The following is a 12,939-nucleotide window of genomic DNA, read 5'->3' as shown; positions in this document are numbered from 1 at the left end:
CTGCAGACACACCTCTGTCAGTCTTTCTTTTCCACTGCCTGGGCATTCTGTAACGTTACTTAAATCAAGGATGTGTTCTTAGTTGTATGTAAGGGGATAGTTGTAACACTTTTTAAAGATGTGTTACAGCCCACCCCACCCCTCTCAGCCATTGTTTAGCTAGCTGTATTAGCATAGTGGGATGACATTAGCAGGGGAAAAATGCATCACATTTTGCCTGAGAAACTAAAATTTGTTCTAATATAAGTCACCTGGTTTTATCTGCAATAGTATAAGTGCTAAACGAAATAAAGTCTTGGTCAAAAAATTTACTTTCTTAGCTGAAAATCAGTTTTTTCTGTATAGAATCTGCATGCATATGTTTCCAGCCTTGACAATCACCATGTGTGATGAGGGATGGAGTGAGTAAATACTGAAATGATCATATGACTCCCATCTTATCCCTGATTGGTGGAATTGGTGGTGTTACAACTCTCCCCATGTTACAACCATACCCGGTCTCCCCTATCTAAAGACTTTTGTAGCAGGAAGAGACAGATTCATAGTTTCTAAACAAAAAATTGACGTAGAAGTGCAAGCTGCTACAAAAAATAATACCATCATGATGTGGGCGCTCAGAGTACAAGAAATCAAGGAAAACAACAACAACAGACTTTTATTTTAAAGGATGTGTCGGCCGTACAATATTTATTTTTTATTGAACTTATCTTTAGCAGCGATCAGTCTGATACAGTCAGCCTCTCTGTCACTCTTTATAGCTCCATCTCTGACTCGTTAAACATCACAGCCTGCTCCTTTGAATCATCATGGACTCATGAGTCATGAGGTAAAACACACTTTTTAAACGTCTGTTTAAGTCATTGTAATATGAGTTGGCTGACAGAGTACATTTGCTATATGTTGCTAGAAAGGAGAAAACACAAGATTTACCTCATTACTGAGCTTTACATTAATCACACAGATTAATATTTGAGTTGTTATCTGACTGTACTTTAGTGTGCTATTTTTACTGTTCACTGCAGATTCAAATGTTTTATTTGAAAACATGACATCTGTTGCTGCTACATGTTTCCATGTCACAAAGTGACTGCTACAATAGTGGCGGCATTGCTTCCAACACTTCACAGCAAAGTAAAAAACTCAGAATTTGGATAGGTGGCATGAATTTGTGCCATCAGTCTGATGTCCTACTTGTTAAAATAATAAATCCAATATCAAATCTGGACCATCTCTGTGTGCAAGTCACCCATGAATTTGGCACTAATACACCCCAACACCACCACGGATGCTGGATTTTGAATGTTTCATTTCTTTATGCTGATATAAAACTCTTCATGGTCCTTTTCCCTTTAAATGAACTTGACAGCCATTATTTCAGGGCTCAGAGAGGTCAGCAGCACTTCTGGATGTTTTTAATATAGGGTCTTGTTTTTGCAGGTCTACTAACTTAGACGTGTTGATGCAGAGAGAAACTGAGCTGACTGTCAATTGTTTTACCAAGTTTTCTTAACCCACATTGTAATGTCCATCACAGAATGATATTGGATTTAATGCAGTGCCATCTGAGAGGTCAAAGGTCATGGGCATGCAACGTTTGTTTTCACATTGCCATTTATATGCAAACATTTGCCAAGATCGTCTTGATCTGTTGATGGTTTTATGAACTCCCGTTGGTAAAATCTTTAAAGTTATTGAAAGTTCATGTTGAGGAATGTTGTTCAGAAACTGTTGTTCCAGGTGTTTTTGTTTTTTGGCCAGTCTTCACTTAACTCCATGCTAACTGTTTTGGAACATGTTGCTTTTTCTCTGTGCTGTATTGAATTGGCTAAAAGTTATTGATTTTTTAAATTTACATTACACAATGTCCCAACTTATTTCAAATGATAGTTTGCAATTACATACAGGTATCCATGCATGGGAGCGATCTGATCTGAATTTTCTATAAGATAGAGGTCTGGGGACACCAGAATCATTAGAAATTCTAATTTGACAAACATGACATAATTTACTGAAAGCCTTCAAGGCAGGTCACAACATTGACCCTAGATGAATAATTTAGACATGAGAAAATAAATAAAGAAGCAAGAATATGTGTCCTTAATGCAGTCTGTGTGAAAGAGAACATTTGATCGGAGAAAACAGTTTAAACCTTCTGTGTTTCTGAGAATGTGAAAAGTCAAGTTTTTACAAATAGAGGTTAAACATCGAAAGCCAAAAAAATTGAGGAATGATTGAGGATCTGTGCAGCTTGGAGAGTAATTTACATCAGTGTCAAAAGCAGTCCATTAGGGAGCAAGGGCAGATTAATATTCTAGCCGAAGTTTGCAACCTGTGCTCTGGGTGATGAAGGAGGCTATTTGCTGGTGTTATGCTCATGATTTGCATAATTTCTTGGTGAATAAGATAACAACTCTTTGCACAAAGCTCTAGTAATTTAGTCAAAAATAGAAGTTAACTCCAAAGAAAACTGTTTGCTAAAGAAGAAGTACCTGATTCTTAATGAGTAAGCGTCCATCGTCAGGAAGTCAAAAATTATTAGTTCTGTACCAAGGGGCAGATGAGCCTCTGGCATAAGCATCGTTCCCAGACACCACACTGACAAGTCTGCAATTAATTATAAAACTGATCCAATCCATCAAAATGTCCAGGGAATTACTAAGTGATGGGCTTCTGGTAATTAGTGAGTAATGATGGATAATATTGGATCACATCGTCCATCCTGATCCTACAGAGACTTGCCACATTTAACCTAAGACTCCTTTACAACTCATTTAGAGGAGTGAGAGTCTGCTTGGTACATTGTTTTCTGAATACGAAGGGGAAATGTTTGTGGTATTGTTGTTTCTGTGAAAAAATAATCAGTTAGAGACAGTTTCAACAGAAAAAGTCAACCCTTTGATATCAATCTCATGTAAAAGTGAAACAAAGAGGGCCTTCTAAACAGCAAGAGAAGAGTAATACCACCAAACCATACTAGAACTGCATCTAAAGTGCAGCATAAACATCTGGATCAGAAATCTATACAAGAACTGTATTCATCCCCGAGAGGAAATTCACTATGTGTTTTTTTTTTAAATTCACTATGTGCTATTTATTTCATTTCTTTTCTAATGAAATGTCAGTACAGTGATTGGATATACATTACAGTCAATCGCCTGTACATAGAAACCTTGCAAAGCAGTTGAATTTGCCTGACTGTCATCAGGCAAATCCATCTTGAAATGCTCCAATCCACATTTGTGCCAACCAAAAACACAGTACAGGGTCGGTTTTATCATTAAATAAAGAGCAGAGAACAGCTGTCGACCCGTTTTGGCATGAGTTTGTGATCGTTACAGATGGGGTCAAGTCGTTCTGTAAGCTGCTGGATACAAAGGCTACCGCCATGGTAGCGGTTAGCTTGGATGTAGCTGTAAAAAAGGGGCAGTTTGATCAGATCTCGACCATATTTTTCTTTAGGACAAACAAGATCAAAAGCCACACTCAAAACTTCTCTTAGCATAGATGTTTTTTGCATGTCTCCTGATAGGAGTATCTCAGCCACTTATAAGCTTCACTGTTCAATACAGCAGTGCCAGCCTATATAGCTGAGGTTAGCATGTCTACTACCTTATTTTGTCCTATTGCTCTGATATGCCCATCATGAATGTGACGGACCGAACGTTTGTCCAGTCACCTTCAGATAATTTTTTGAAAAGCCCTGCCCCTCCTAACAGCGGAGGTTTCCCAGATGAATATATATGTACGTAATGCTACAATGTCATTTAGCAGACATCGAAAACAACGTCCATACATCTAGAACAGGTGTTCCTGGTGGTAAGGATCTTGTCCAAGGTCCCATGCTGGATACTCTCTGTGCCCTAACCAGGAGTTGAACCCTTGCTTTTCTGTCACAAAGCCAGTGACCACAACAGCCCTAAAAACATCACATTTAATATAGAGATCAATCATAGGAAATGCAGGAAGGAGATTATGCCAATTGATAATCAAAATTTTCTTTGATATTTGGAAAACATCTTGCAACCCCTCCTCAGTGTTTCATGACCCCAGTGGAAACCACTGCTTTAAAAGACTGTTTCTGGATTAGGCTGATCCTTTACAGCACTTTAAAACCAAACAAGTTCAAAATACTCAAAATATTAGTCCTAGATGATTATATAAAAGTTTTGAGTAGTGGAAATAATTATGTGACCATAACTCAAGTTAAAACATAATTTACATGTTTCTCATCCACTACAGTTTTTCCTTAAGTATGTTTTAATTTTGATAAATAATGCTGATTTGAAATAAGAGACAAAGACTGAAAGGTGCACTTTGACCCAGAGAGTGCTGTAACACAGATTCCAGTACATCGTCCTCGCTATGGTGAAGCTGGTCCCCACAGGTAGGAACTCTCTTACTGAGAGGGTAACTTCACTCATGGTGCAAAAGAGTCTAATGCCAAAGGCATCCTGGGAAAACTATGCAGATTAAGGAATGATTGTCAAATAAATTTATGAACGTTGACAAAAAAAAAACAGAGTGATTAAGTGTTGTTTATTCAAAGCTAAGAGTGTTCTATCAACTCGGAAAAACAGCTGAAAAAGCTATTTTGGATTTTTATGTTGCACAAGTCTTCTATTCAATACCCTGTTCCTGTTTGGTCTTACAGTGTGTATTTATTTAAAAGAACAGGATGTCAGAGAGCTGGGAAACAATTACCTTTGTAGAAATATAGTGGATACCTCAATCTGACTATTTTTATCAGGATTACATCTTTAAAGAACTGGGCCAAAGTATCACAGCCTTATTACTGTCTTTAAAAGTAGAGCATCGTATCTAAGGCTGTCAAGGTTATCAGCTAAATCATGTAGCTTCATACCAACTTTCCAACACAATAACTAGGCCATACAAAAAATAGAACAAATTTTTATTGTTTTCTTTGCAAAAAAAAAACACCCATCTATATAGCAATTGAAAATAGTAATAAATGTTAAGAAAGAGCATACAGGTGGGTTTCATATTTCACCTCTGCTGTCTTCACTTAAGCATCAGCCAAAATCTGTGCAGTATATCTATGAAGCCTGGATGTCATCATGGGTGGCACAGTTATGAAGTAAATTAGTTATAATTCCCATGATCAGTATAACTAAGCACCCAAGCTGGCTTCCCAAATACAAAGAAAAATCAAAATAGACAGTCAAACAGAGCAGTCATCAGCTCATTCAAAATATTTTGATATCATTCTTAACGTTTCCACGTCTTTTATTTCTGACTTGTATGATTTTTTTAAGTCTGCAAGAGTATTCTGTAGACTCCATTGCATCCATATGCACCATGATCCATCTGTGCTGCACTCTCTGGAGCTGATCCAAGCCCCTCCCTAGTCAGTGTTTGTATTTCCCCTACACACACTGATGTCTGTCTCAGGTGGGCCTAGACATGCTGCTTCTGCTCTGCTTAAAATGAATGTCAGGTCTGTTTCTGAGGGAAGTGCTTCCAGGACAGACTCAAGCCAGACAGAGCAAGATGACCTGGACAGAAAGTCAGACCTGGGACAAAAGTGAGTGTCCAGTAGATTTCAAAGTAAAACACCATGTAGAGTTTTTAATATATCCACTGCACAGGTGTGTTCATCTGCTTTGCAAGGTTAGCTGTATTCATCCTTTTAAACAATGGAGCCTTTGAGATTGTTGAAATAACTCAAGATTCAAGGATTCAAAACTTCTTCAACTATAATCCGTTGTTCTGGTGAGGTTTTGAGTTAATTTTGCAACATACTGCTTAGATTTTCATGACCAGAGGAACACGGTGTACCTGCTGAAACTTTCAATCTTTAGTGAACAACATCCAGTCATATCAGCTCCTCTGGTCCACTTTACAAGTGACATGCTCAGATAAAGACAAAGAACCCAAGCTGTTTCCTCATAAGAGGACAGAACTGAATAATCTCATCACAACGTTATAAAGCTTCATTGGGGAGAAACTTAAGTAAAATAGTATAAATTCTGAAGGATAGAACAATTCAGAGAGACCGTAGTTAGGTGTGTTCAGGTTTAGTTATTTTGGGATGTTGTTTGGGCAAAAGGGAGAGAAATAATAAAAAGGGAAAGACTGAAAAAACTAGTGATGTTGTTTCTGGGGTTGCAGGTGCAGAACATGAAATGTGTCCTTTTCAGCATTTATGAGTCTCATCTTGACAGTTCAATTTGTTCTGCAAATGGCTGCCAAAAGACAAAATTGTGGGCGAAGGTCTTTTTTGGCTCACTCGCTAGTGATCCTTGTCACCGTCTTGGATGCTGCTGGATGTGAAATATCTTTTTCTCTAAAGGTCTCACAGCAATATTTGCCAAGTCTATTCCTCATCACAGGCGTATATCCAGGCTCCATTCTCCTCGGCCTCAGCCTGGGAAATTGGATGGTGAAAACCTCTGTCCTATCAAATTTAAGAGAGAGACGGTCTGAGGAAAATAGAATAAGCAAGCTTCTCCTCTTTTCTTTGCTGTATATTCTTCCCTGCAATAACTGCAGGACTGTGATACATCCCCAGCTCTCAATGCAAACTTAACCTACTAGTGTACTTTATCTCCAGGCAAGATAAACATGTTTCCCTGTGCAGAAACAGAAAAATGTACCGTATATGTATCTCCATTTGTATTCTCATGAGTAATGAAAAGTTTGACTGTGCTTTTTTCCCTTTTCACACTTTGCAACTGCTATCCATGTCAAGTTAGCAGACTCTTTAATGAAAGTGATGTAAAAGTCAGTGAAATATTTGCTCAAACATGTTAAGCTTCTCTTTGAATGCATAACTGTGCCAGTGTTGGAGTTAAGTATGAGTACATAATAGTTGGATCCTTAGCACAGGCACAGCCCATCAGTTCCATCCTTGAATGTAAAATAGGATTAGTCTGCTGTGCTTATTATCAGCCTGTCAGATTTGCTGCTATGAAATTCAATCACACTGAGTAAGAGATGGGGATGCTGTCGTGTTGGTTACTGCAACATTTCTCCTGACCATACGCTCGGTGGAAGCTTACAGCAAGCTTACTTGTTGCAAAAATTGATTATCTTTCTTTCCCCAATTTTCAAGAGAAATAGCAATTAGCATGCAAAGTACAAATGTGACATGTCAGCCATATTTTAACAGGTTCTCCAGTACCTGACCTACAGTGTGGCGTAACATTAGAAAATCTTAATGCATAATTCTTTCAAGCTGACAGGTCAAGAGGAAACAAGGAACAAAGCCAAACACGGTTGTTATTTATGAATCATGTATGACATGAAATGGAAATCATTCAAATGGCTGTAAAGGATAGAGATCTGATTTTTAAGCAGGTGACATGAACCATTTCACACTGTGTAGAGAAAAGGAAAACTGAAGATAAGTGATATGCATAGTTCTCAAGAAATTCACATACATTTCACTGTTGCATTCATGTTGGAAAATTCATTACCGGGTCAGTGCAGTAAAGGTCACATGTTATGCAAAAATAATTTTTTCAGGCTTTTCTAAGAAAAATATGTGACCCTGGCCTGTCCACAGTCCCCCCAAGAATCAGAAAAAATCTATTCCCTTGCCCCCTCTCTTTCTACACCTTTCAGAAAAATGTGTGCTGAAACAAGCCGTTCTCAGATTTTCCCCTCATGATGTCATGTGGGGGTTAGCACCGCCCCCTGGTTCGCTACCTTCCACCTTCCACTCTTCAGTTTCTTGAATTATATCATCATGCATCCAAGTCTTTTTTTCAAGTCTCTCTTTTAGAGCATATCTTATCCTGTCTTAAAATGAAGTGTATTAGATCCTGTAGCCTCATCTTAGAGGAAGGAGCTGTCGCACTCATCCATACTAAAAGCATTAATATCGTTGCCATTTATAGGCACTCAAAGAGAAAGTATTGTGAATTATTCAGTCTCATAGATGTTTTAGACATGCCTAGAGTGACTAGTAGAGGCTCAGTCGTGATACAAGTATTGACATCCTCCTGAATGCAAAAGATATAAATCCAGAAACATTAGACCTGTTGATATAGAACAACACTGCGGGGGTCAGTTACTGTTTTGGATCTATCTGGCCCCCCTGGGTGAGATTTTGCAGTCATTGATATGCAGACGACTTACAGTTTTACATACCAGTTGTCCTAATAAGTATTTCTGATAACCAAACTTCAGGCCTGTCTGGCTGCTGTAGTGAGGACATTTCTTGCCCCCTACCTGCTCTAACACATCAGTGTATTTGCATCCATCCATCTCCATAAGAGCTGCATCCAAGAGGGTTTATGGTGGCCTTTTTGTATTTCAAGGTTGACTTTTTACCTTTTATTGATGCTGAATTAAGTTAGTTTTTTGAGTACTTTGTTGAAACTGTGTTCAGCTGTCATTTCCATGTATGTCACAGTTCAGACACAATTTGTTGCAAGTTTTCTCTCATCTTGCCAACATTTAGTTTCAGGTTCATATTAACCTCATAGGGCTTGATTTTCACTCATCCAATTCAGATTTAAATTGATCCTTATTCTGTAGCTGCATTGTCATCAGAGCTTTTGTCATCATTTGGAAGCTGGCACACTTCATCTCCTACCATCTTTGACCACAGACATAAAGGCTTAAGAGATTAAAAGTGAAATTTAATCGAAAGCCTCCCATTGATCCTTTTTAATTATTCACCTGTGAAGCCTGTGGTTCAAGAGTCTTGATTATTCAGGAGACTGGGATTGAGTTTTTTGTCTCTTTGTCTGTCTTGTCTTTGTAGGGGGATGATGTCCTGACGGTCATTAAAATGAAAGCACAGTGGCCCGCCTGGCAACCGCTCAATGTGTAAGTCCTCCCTTCTGATAATTACAACAGTCACAACACATCTGCCACTGACTGCTAGTTTGAAAAGAATGTAATAAATAACGGTACGAATCGGAAATCATTTAAGTAACTATGATTAAAAGTTAACAAAGACACAGAAAACTTGGATATTTTTCAGTTTTCTCCATAGCAGTTTGTACGTAAATCATCCGAGGTTTGTGGTTAATGGACCAAAGTATTCCCAGCCACTGGTAAACCTCTTCACAAGAAGGCATTTACATATTCAGTACATTAGGTCCTGATGTTCCAGGGCTTAAGATATCAAAATAAAGAAGTTTGTATCCAAAGTTGGACTTCTAGCTTGCTGATCAGGGAAAAAGCAGCTCAAAGGTGCCCTGAAACTGCCAGCTACACCATGCTCACAGTGTGCATGCTCATTTACTCCTGTATTCATGAGAGCCATTTAATCTCTTATTCATGAGAAAAAACACAAGGAGCTTGTTGGCTCAGCGAACTCTGAAGAACTTCCAGTGGTAAGGCCTGTTTTCCCACCCACAAACCCAAAGCAAGGGCCGTGAGTAATCTGAAGGGAAAAACACAGCTAGGGATAAAAGCAGTGATAACCAGGGCTGATAAACATACTCTGTGCTGTGAAGGTCATTGTTTTACATGTTAATCGCCTACAGCACGTGCAGGAGGCTGTTATATCAGTTATTGTGGTTTTGGGCAAGAAAAGGACATGTTGTATTGATAGGTACTTGAGAGTGTCTCCATTACAGTGGTTGTTTTTTCCATAACTAACTGGAAAATGTATATTATAAACTTTAACGCATATTTAGCATGTTGTATAGCTGGATACACATTTGTGAGTGCAGTATAAATATGCATGTTTGTGTGTCTGAACTTATTCGAAGTTGAATTAAGTGCTTCACAGAATGTGTCAACATGTGCTCTAGCACCCTGGTGGGAATCTGCTTATATTTGTAGCATCTGTGTTGTGTTACTTATGTGATGAAGGTGCTTGTAAAGCCCTTATTGTGGTTGGACTGCCATAAGAAGAACTCAGACATTAGAAAACATGCAGGTCTGAACCCCATATCCTGGTTTCTAAAAAATCTTAAACCCATTAAAGCAGGGTTCATCAGCTACATTCATACAAGGGCTAGATTTTTGGGGGCCAGACTTTCAAATTGAATAAAATAAAATTAATATTTTGGTTGAAACAATATATCTGTATCAGTATTTGTATTTTCTTTCAAGAAGTAAGTAATTTCTAAGCTTTAACAGAGAGATGAACCCTTACCGCCTGTGGGCAATCAAAACATTTTAGCTACATATTTGTGGGACTGGCATGTTGTTCATCTGTAGGTTTGACGCTAATATGCTGCGTCCTGATTGGTGAAAACCAAACAGAGGACACAGATCAGGCAGGACAAATACACTCTCCAAAAGCCTGAAGTGGAAATATGGCACAGAAAACCGATTTAATCAGGACTGGACTGATAAGTACATGCTTATCATGCATCACATTTACTTACAACAGCTGACTGGTGGATTTCTGTAAAAAAAATAGACCAAGCATTAAGTCATTCCTGATAAAACTGTAGAAATCTTGATTGTTTTGGGGTTGATTTGATAGCTGTAGGGATTTAAAGACAAAAGATACACTAAAAAAACAAAACATCTTTTTTTCCTGCTCTCATTTCCTGAATTTAATCATCTTCTGGGGGCGAGATGAGGAGCTCTGGGGGGCCTGATATGGCCCAGGCTGTCAGTTGATGATCACTGCAGTAAAGCCTCTGTTAACCACACACAGCTTCCTTCTAATTATGAGAGTATGATCAAATGTTCACACCATTAGCCGTCTTAAAATATTAGGACTGAACTTCAAACTATCCAAACAGAACAAGGCTTAACACTGGAAAACTAATGAGTATGTAGATGCTCTCAGGTACAGGTGCAGGTTTTGATCTTTGCTCCATCTTCCCCTGTAAAGGACTAAGTTGGTAAGAGGGATGCAGTTGTACCATATTCTGTGTCTCTGAGGCACCATAATTCAAGAGTAGATATTAAAATGTAAGCTGCTACACTTTTTATTCTGCAGGTCAGCATAGCCATGCTTTAATGTCGGTGTTGGCCTGGAATAACCTCTGTCCAGATTGTATTCTTAAGATATACTTTTTGGTCTTTATTTTTTATAAAGTAGGAAACAGGGACAAGAGAGAGGACTTGAACCTGGGCTGCCCGTGTACATGGGGTATGACCTAACTGCTAGGCCATCTGTCCAGTTTGGATTTTCTGTCTCAGGCCTTCCCTGTGAACTGTTTGTCTACATTAAAGCAACAGTAAACAGCTGCAGCAAAGCCAAGGCTGTGGCTGCTTTTGCACAATGCACTCTGGTACACATACATAGCTCTGTGTAGCCCTGCTGTGTAAAAAGAAAAATCTGCTCTTAGACTGAAAGGCTCATTCAACCAATGTACCATGTTATAACAAATGTGCAGATTAGAGACAGGAATAAGAAGAGCAGAGAGTGAAAGTATATGTCTTAAAGAGCAAAGACGCGATTAAATTAAGTTTCTGTTAGACTTGGATTCAGTTACATTTGTAGTACTTTTGAGTGTGTTCAAGAATTGATGTGGCTGCTGAAGATGCATTTTGTTAATCTGAGTGCCTCGTCTCTAACCCCACTTTCAGTTTCATTTCACTGTGAAGAGAAAAAGCTCAAACAAAGGGCAAAGCCGCCGAGATGTGGACGGGGAGAGAGGAGAAAAGGGATGGAACTGAAGAAGCGAGAGCCATTATCACACATATTGCAGCCATATTTCTGCCATGGGTTCTCCTGAGATCTTACACATAATAGTGAAAAGGAAATAAACTTACACACTGCAAGTTTTTTTTTCCAAGAAAGGAAGATGTAGTAGACAGATCTTTGAGCTATGACTTCATCTCCTGTGCAAATGTTCCATGGACATTGAGCTTTTGGTAGAAAAAGAAAATCTATAATAAAAAAGCTCATCAATATGATTTTATGTCAGTAATAAAAATATGCAAAGGCTGATTACATGACATTAAAGAATTTGCCTGAACTACTGTATGTATATTGCCAGAGATATTGCACCTCTAACCAAAGCTGCCCACAGAATTGGCTGGACCCCTGAAAAACCCAGAGAATGGGCCCTCCAGGGTTGGGGTGACGTAATGATGGATTTAATCCATGTGTGTAGGATCAGCAGTGTTAATGCTAGCATTCATCCCTGCTTACAGGTACCTTAGTTTTAGAGCTGAAGTGTGTCAACGTATCACTGAGTTCTGATGTTGGAAGTATTTATCCCTGCTACCTTTTAACCTCTTTCATTAATTTTCTGCCCATTATTCTACTTCTTTGTATTACTTTTAACCAATTTTTGCTGCTTGTTGCTCTTTTTGTCACTATGAAACCATTTTTTGCCACTGATTTGCTAATTTAAGGCCACAGTTGTTACAGTTGACCTGAGTTTTGTCACTTTGTGCCCATTAATGGCATTGTTTTGCCACTTTTCTTTCACCACTTTAAACCCATTTTTTGCCCCTTTTTTGCCACTATTTTACCCTAAATAACATTTTTAGCCACTAGTTTTGCTGCTTTCCACCCATTTTTACCACTTTTAACCCATTTTTGCTGTTTGTTGCCCTCTTTGCCATTATTAAACCTTTTTTGTATGGGAGATTGATGGTTCAAATCCCAGTCAGGTCCTAAACTTTGTATAAAAGTGTCTGTAACATTGTAACATCAGGAGTGCCACATCCATTTCCTGATAGGGGTGGAGTCAGGGGCGGAGTCAGACAGCTAATTACTATTTAAAGCCACAGACACAAAAACGGCTCGTTCTGAGAAGGGCTGACAGAGGGGGGTTTTAGACATGCAAAAATCCGATACTAGAGTGTTTTTTTCAGCAACAACTTCACAGGCATGTTAAATGTTACAGACTATGATTTTCCTGACCTCCCTATTTGGCTGGGCTCCAGAAAGATGTCCCCTTTATCCCGCCTTATGGTTGGCCTTGTCTCCAACTATATTGTTGAGCAGCCTTGTGCATTCAAGTAAAAATGCTAATTGTTGCATAATATAACTGTTCCACTCAGATTACATGCAGATGACTAGCTCATTGACAGCCATGGGTG

General features: G+C 38.7%; 1 protein-coding gene across 1 annotated transcript in view; it reads left to right on the top strand.

Annotated features, from left to right (window-relative positions):
- spon1a (spondin 1a) overlaps positions 1 to 12,939 on the top strand; it is a 155,208-nt gene that overhangs the window by 107,213 nt on the left and 35,056 nt on the right. Inside the window, exon 7 of the mRNA XM_041788799.1 lies at positions 8,732 to 8,796. Coding sequence (XP_041644733.1) covers positions 8,732 to 8,796 — 65 coding nt within the window. The remainder of the gene's footprint in view (positions 1 to 8,731; positions 8,797 to 12,939) is intronic.

This window comes from Cheilinus undulatus, linkage group 1 (assembly GCF_018320785.1).
Source record: "Cheilinus undulatus linkage group 1, ASM1832078v1, whole genome shotgun sequence".
NCBI lineage: Eukaryota > Metazoa > Chordata > Actinopteri > Labriformes > Labridae > Cheilinus > Cheilinus undulatus.
Note: the sequence above shows the minus strand (reverse complement) of the source record. Positions and strands in the feature narration are given on the sequence as shown.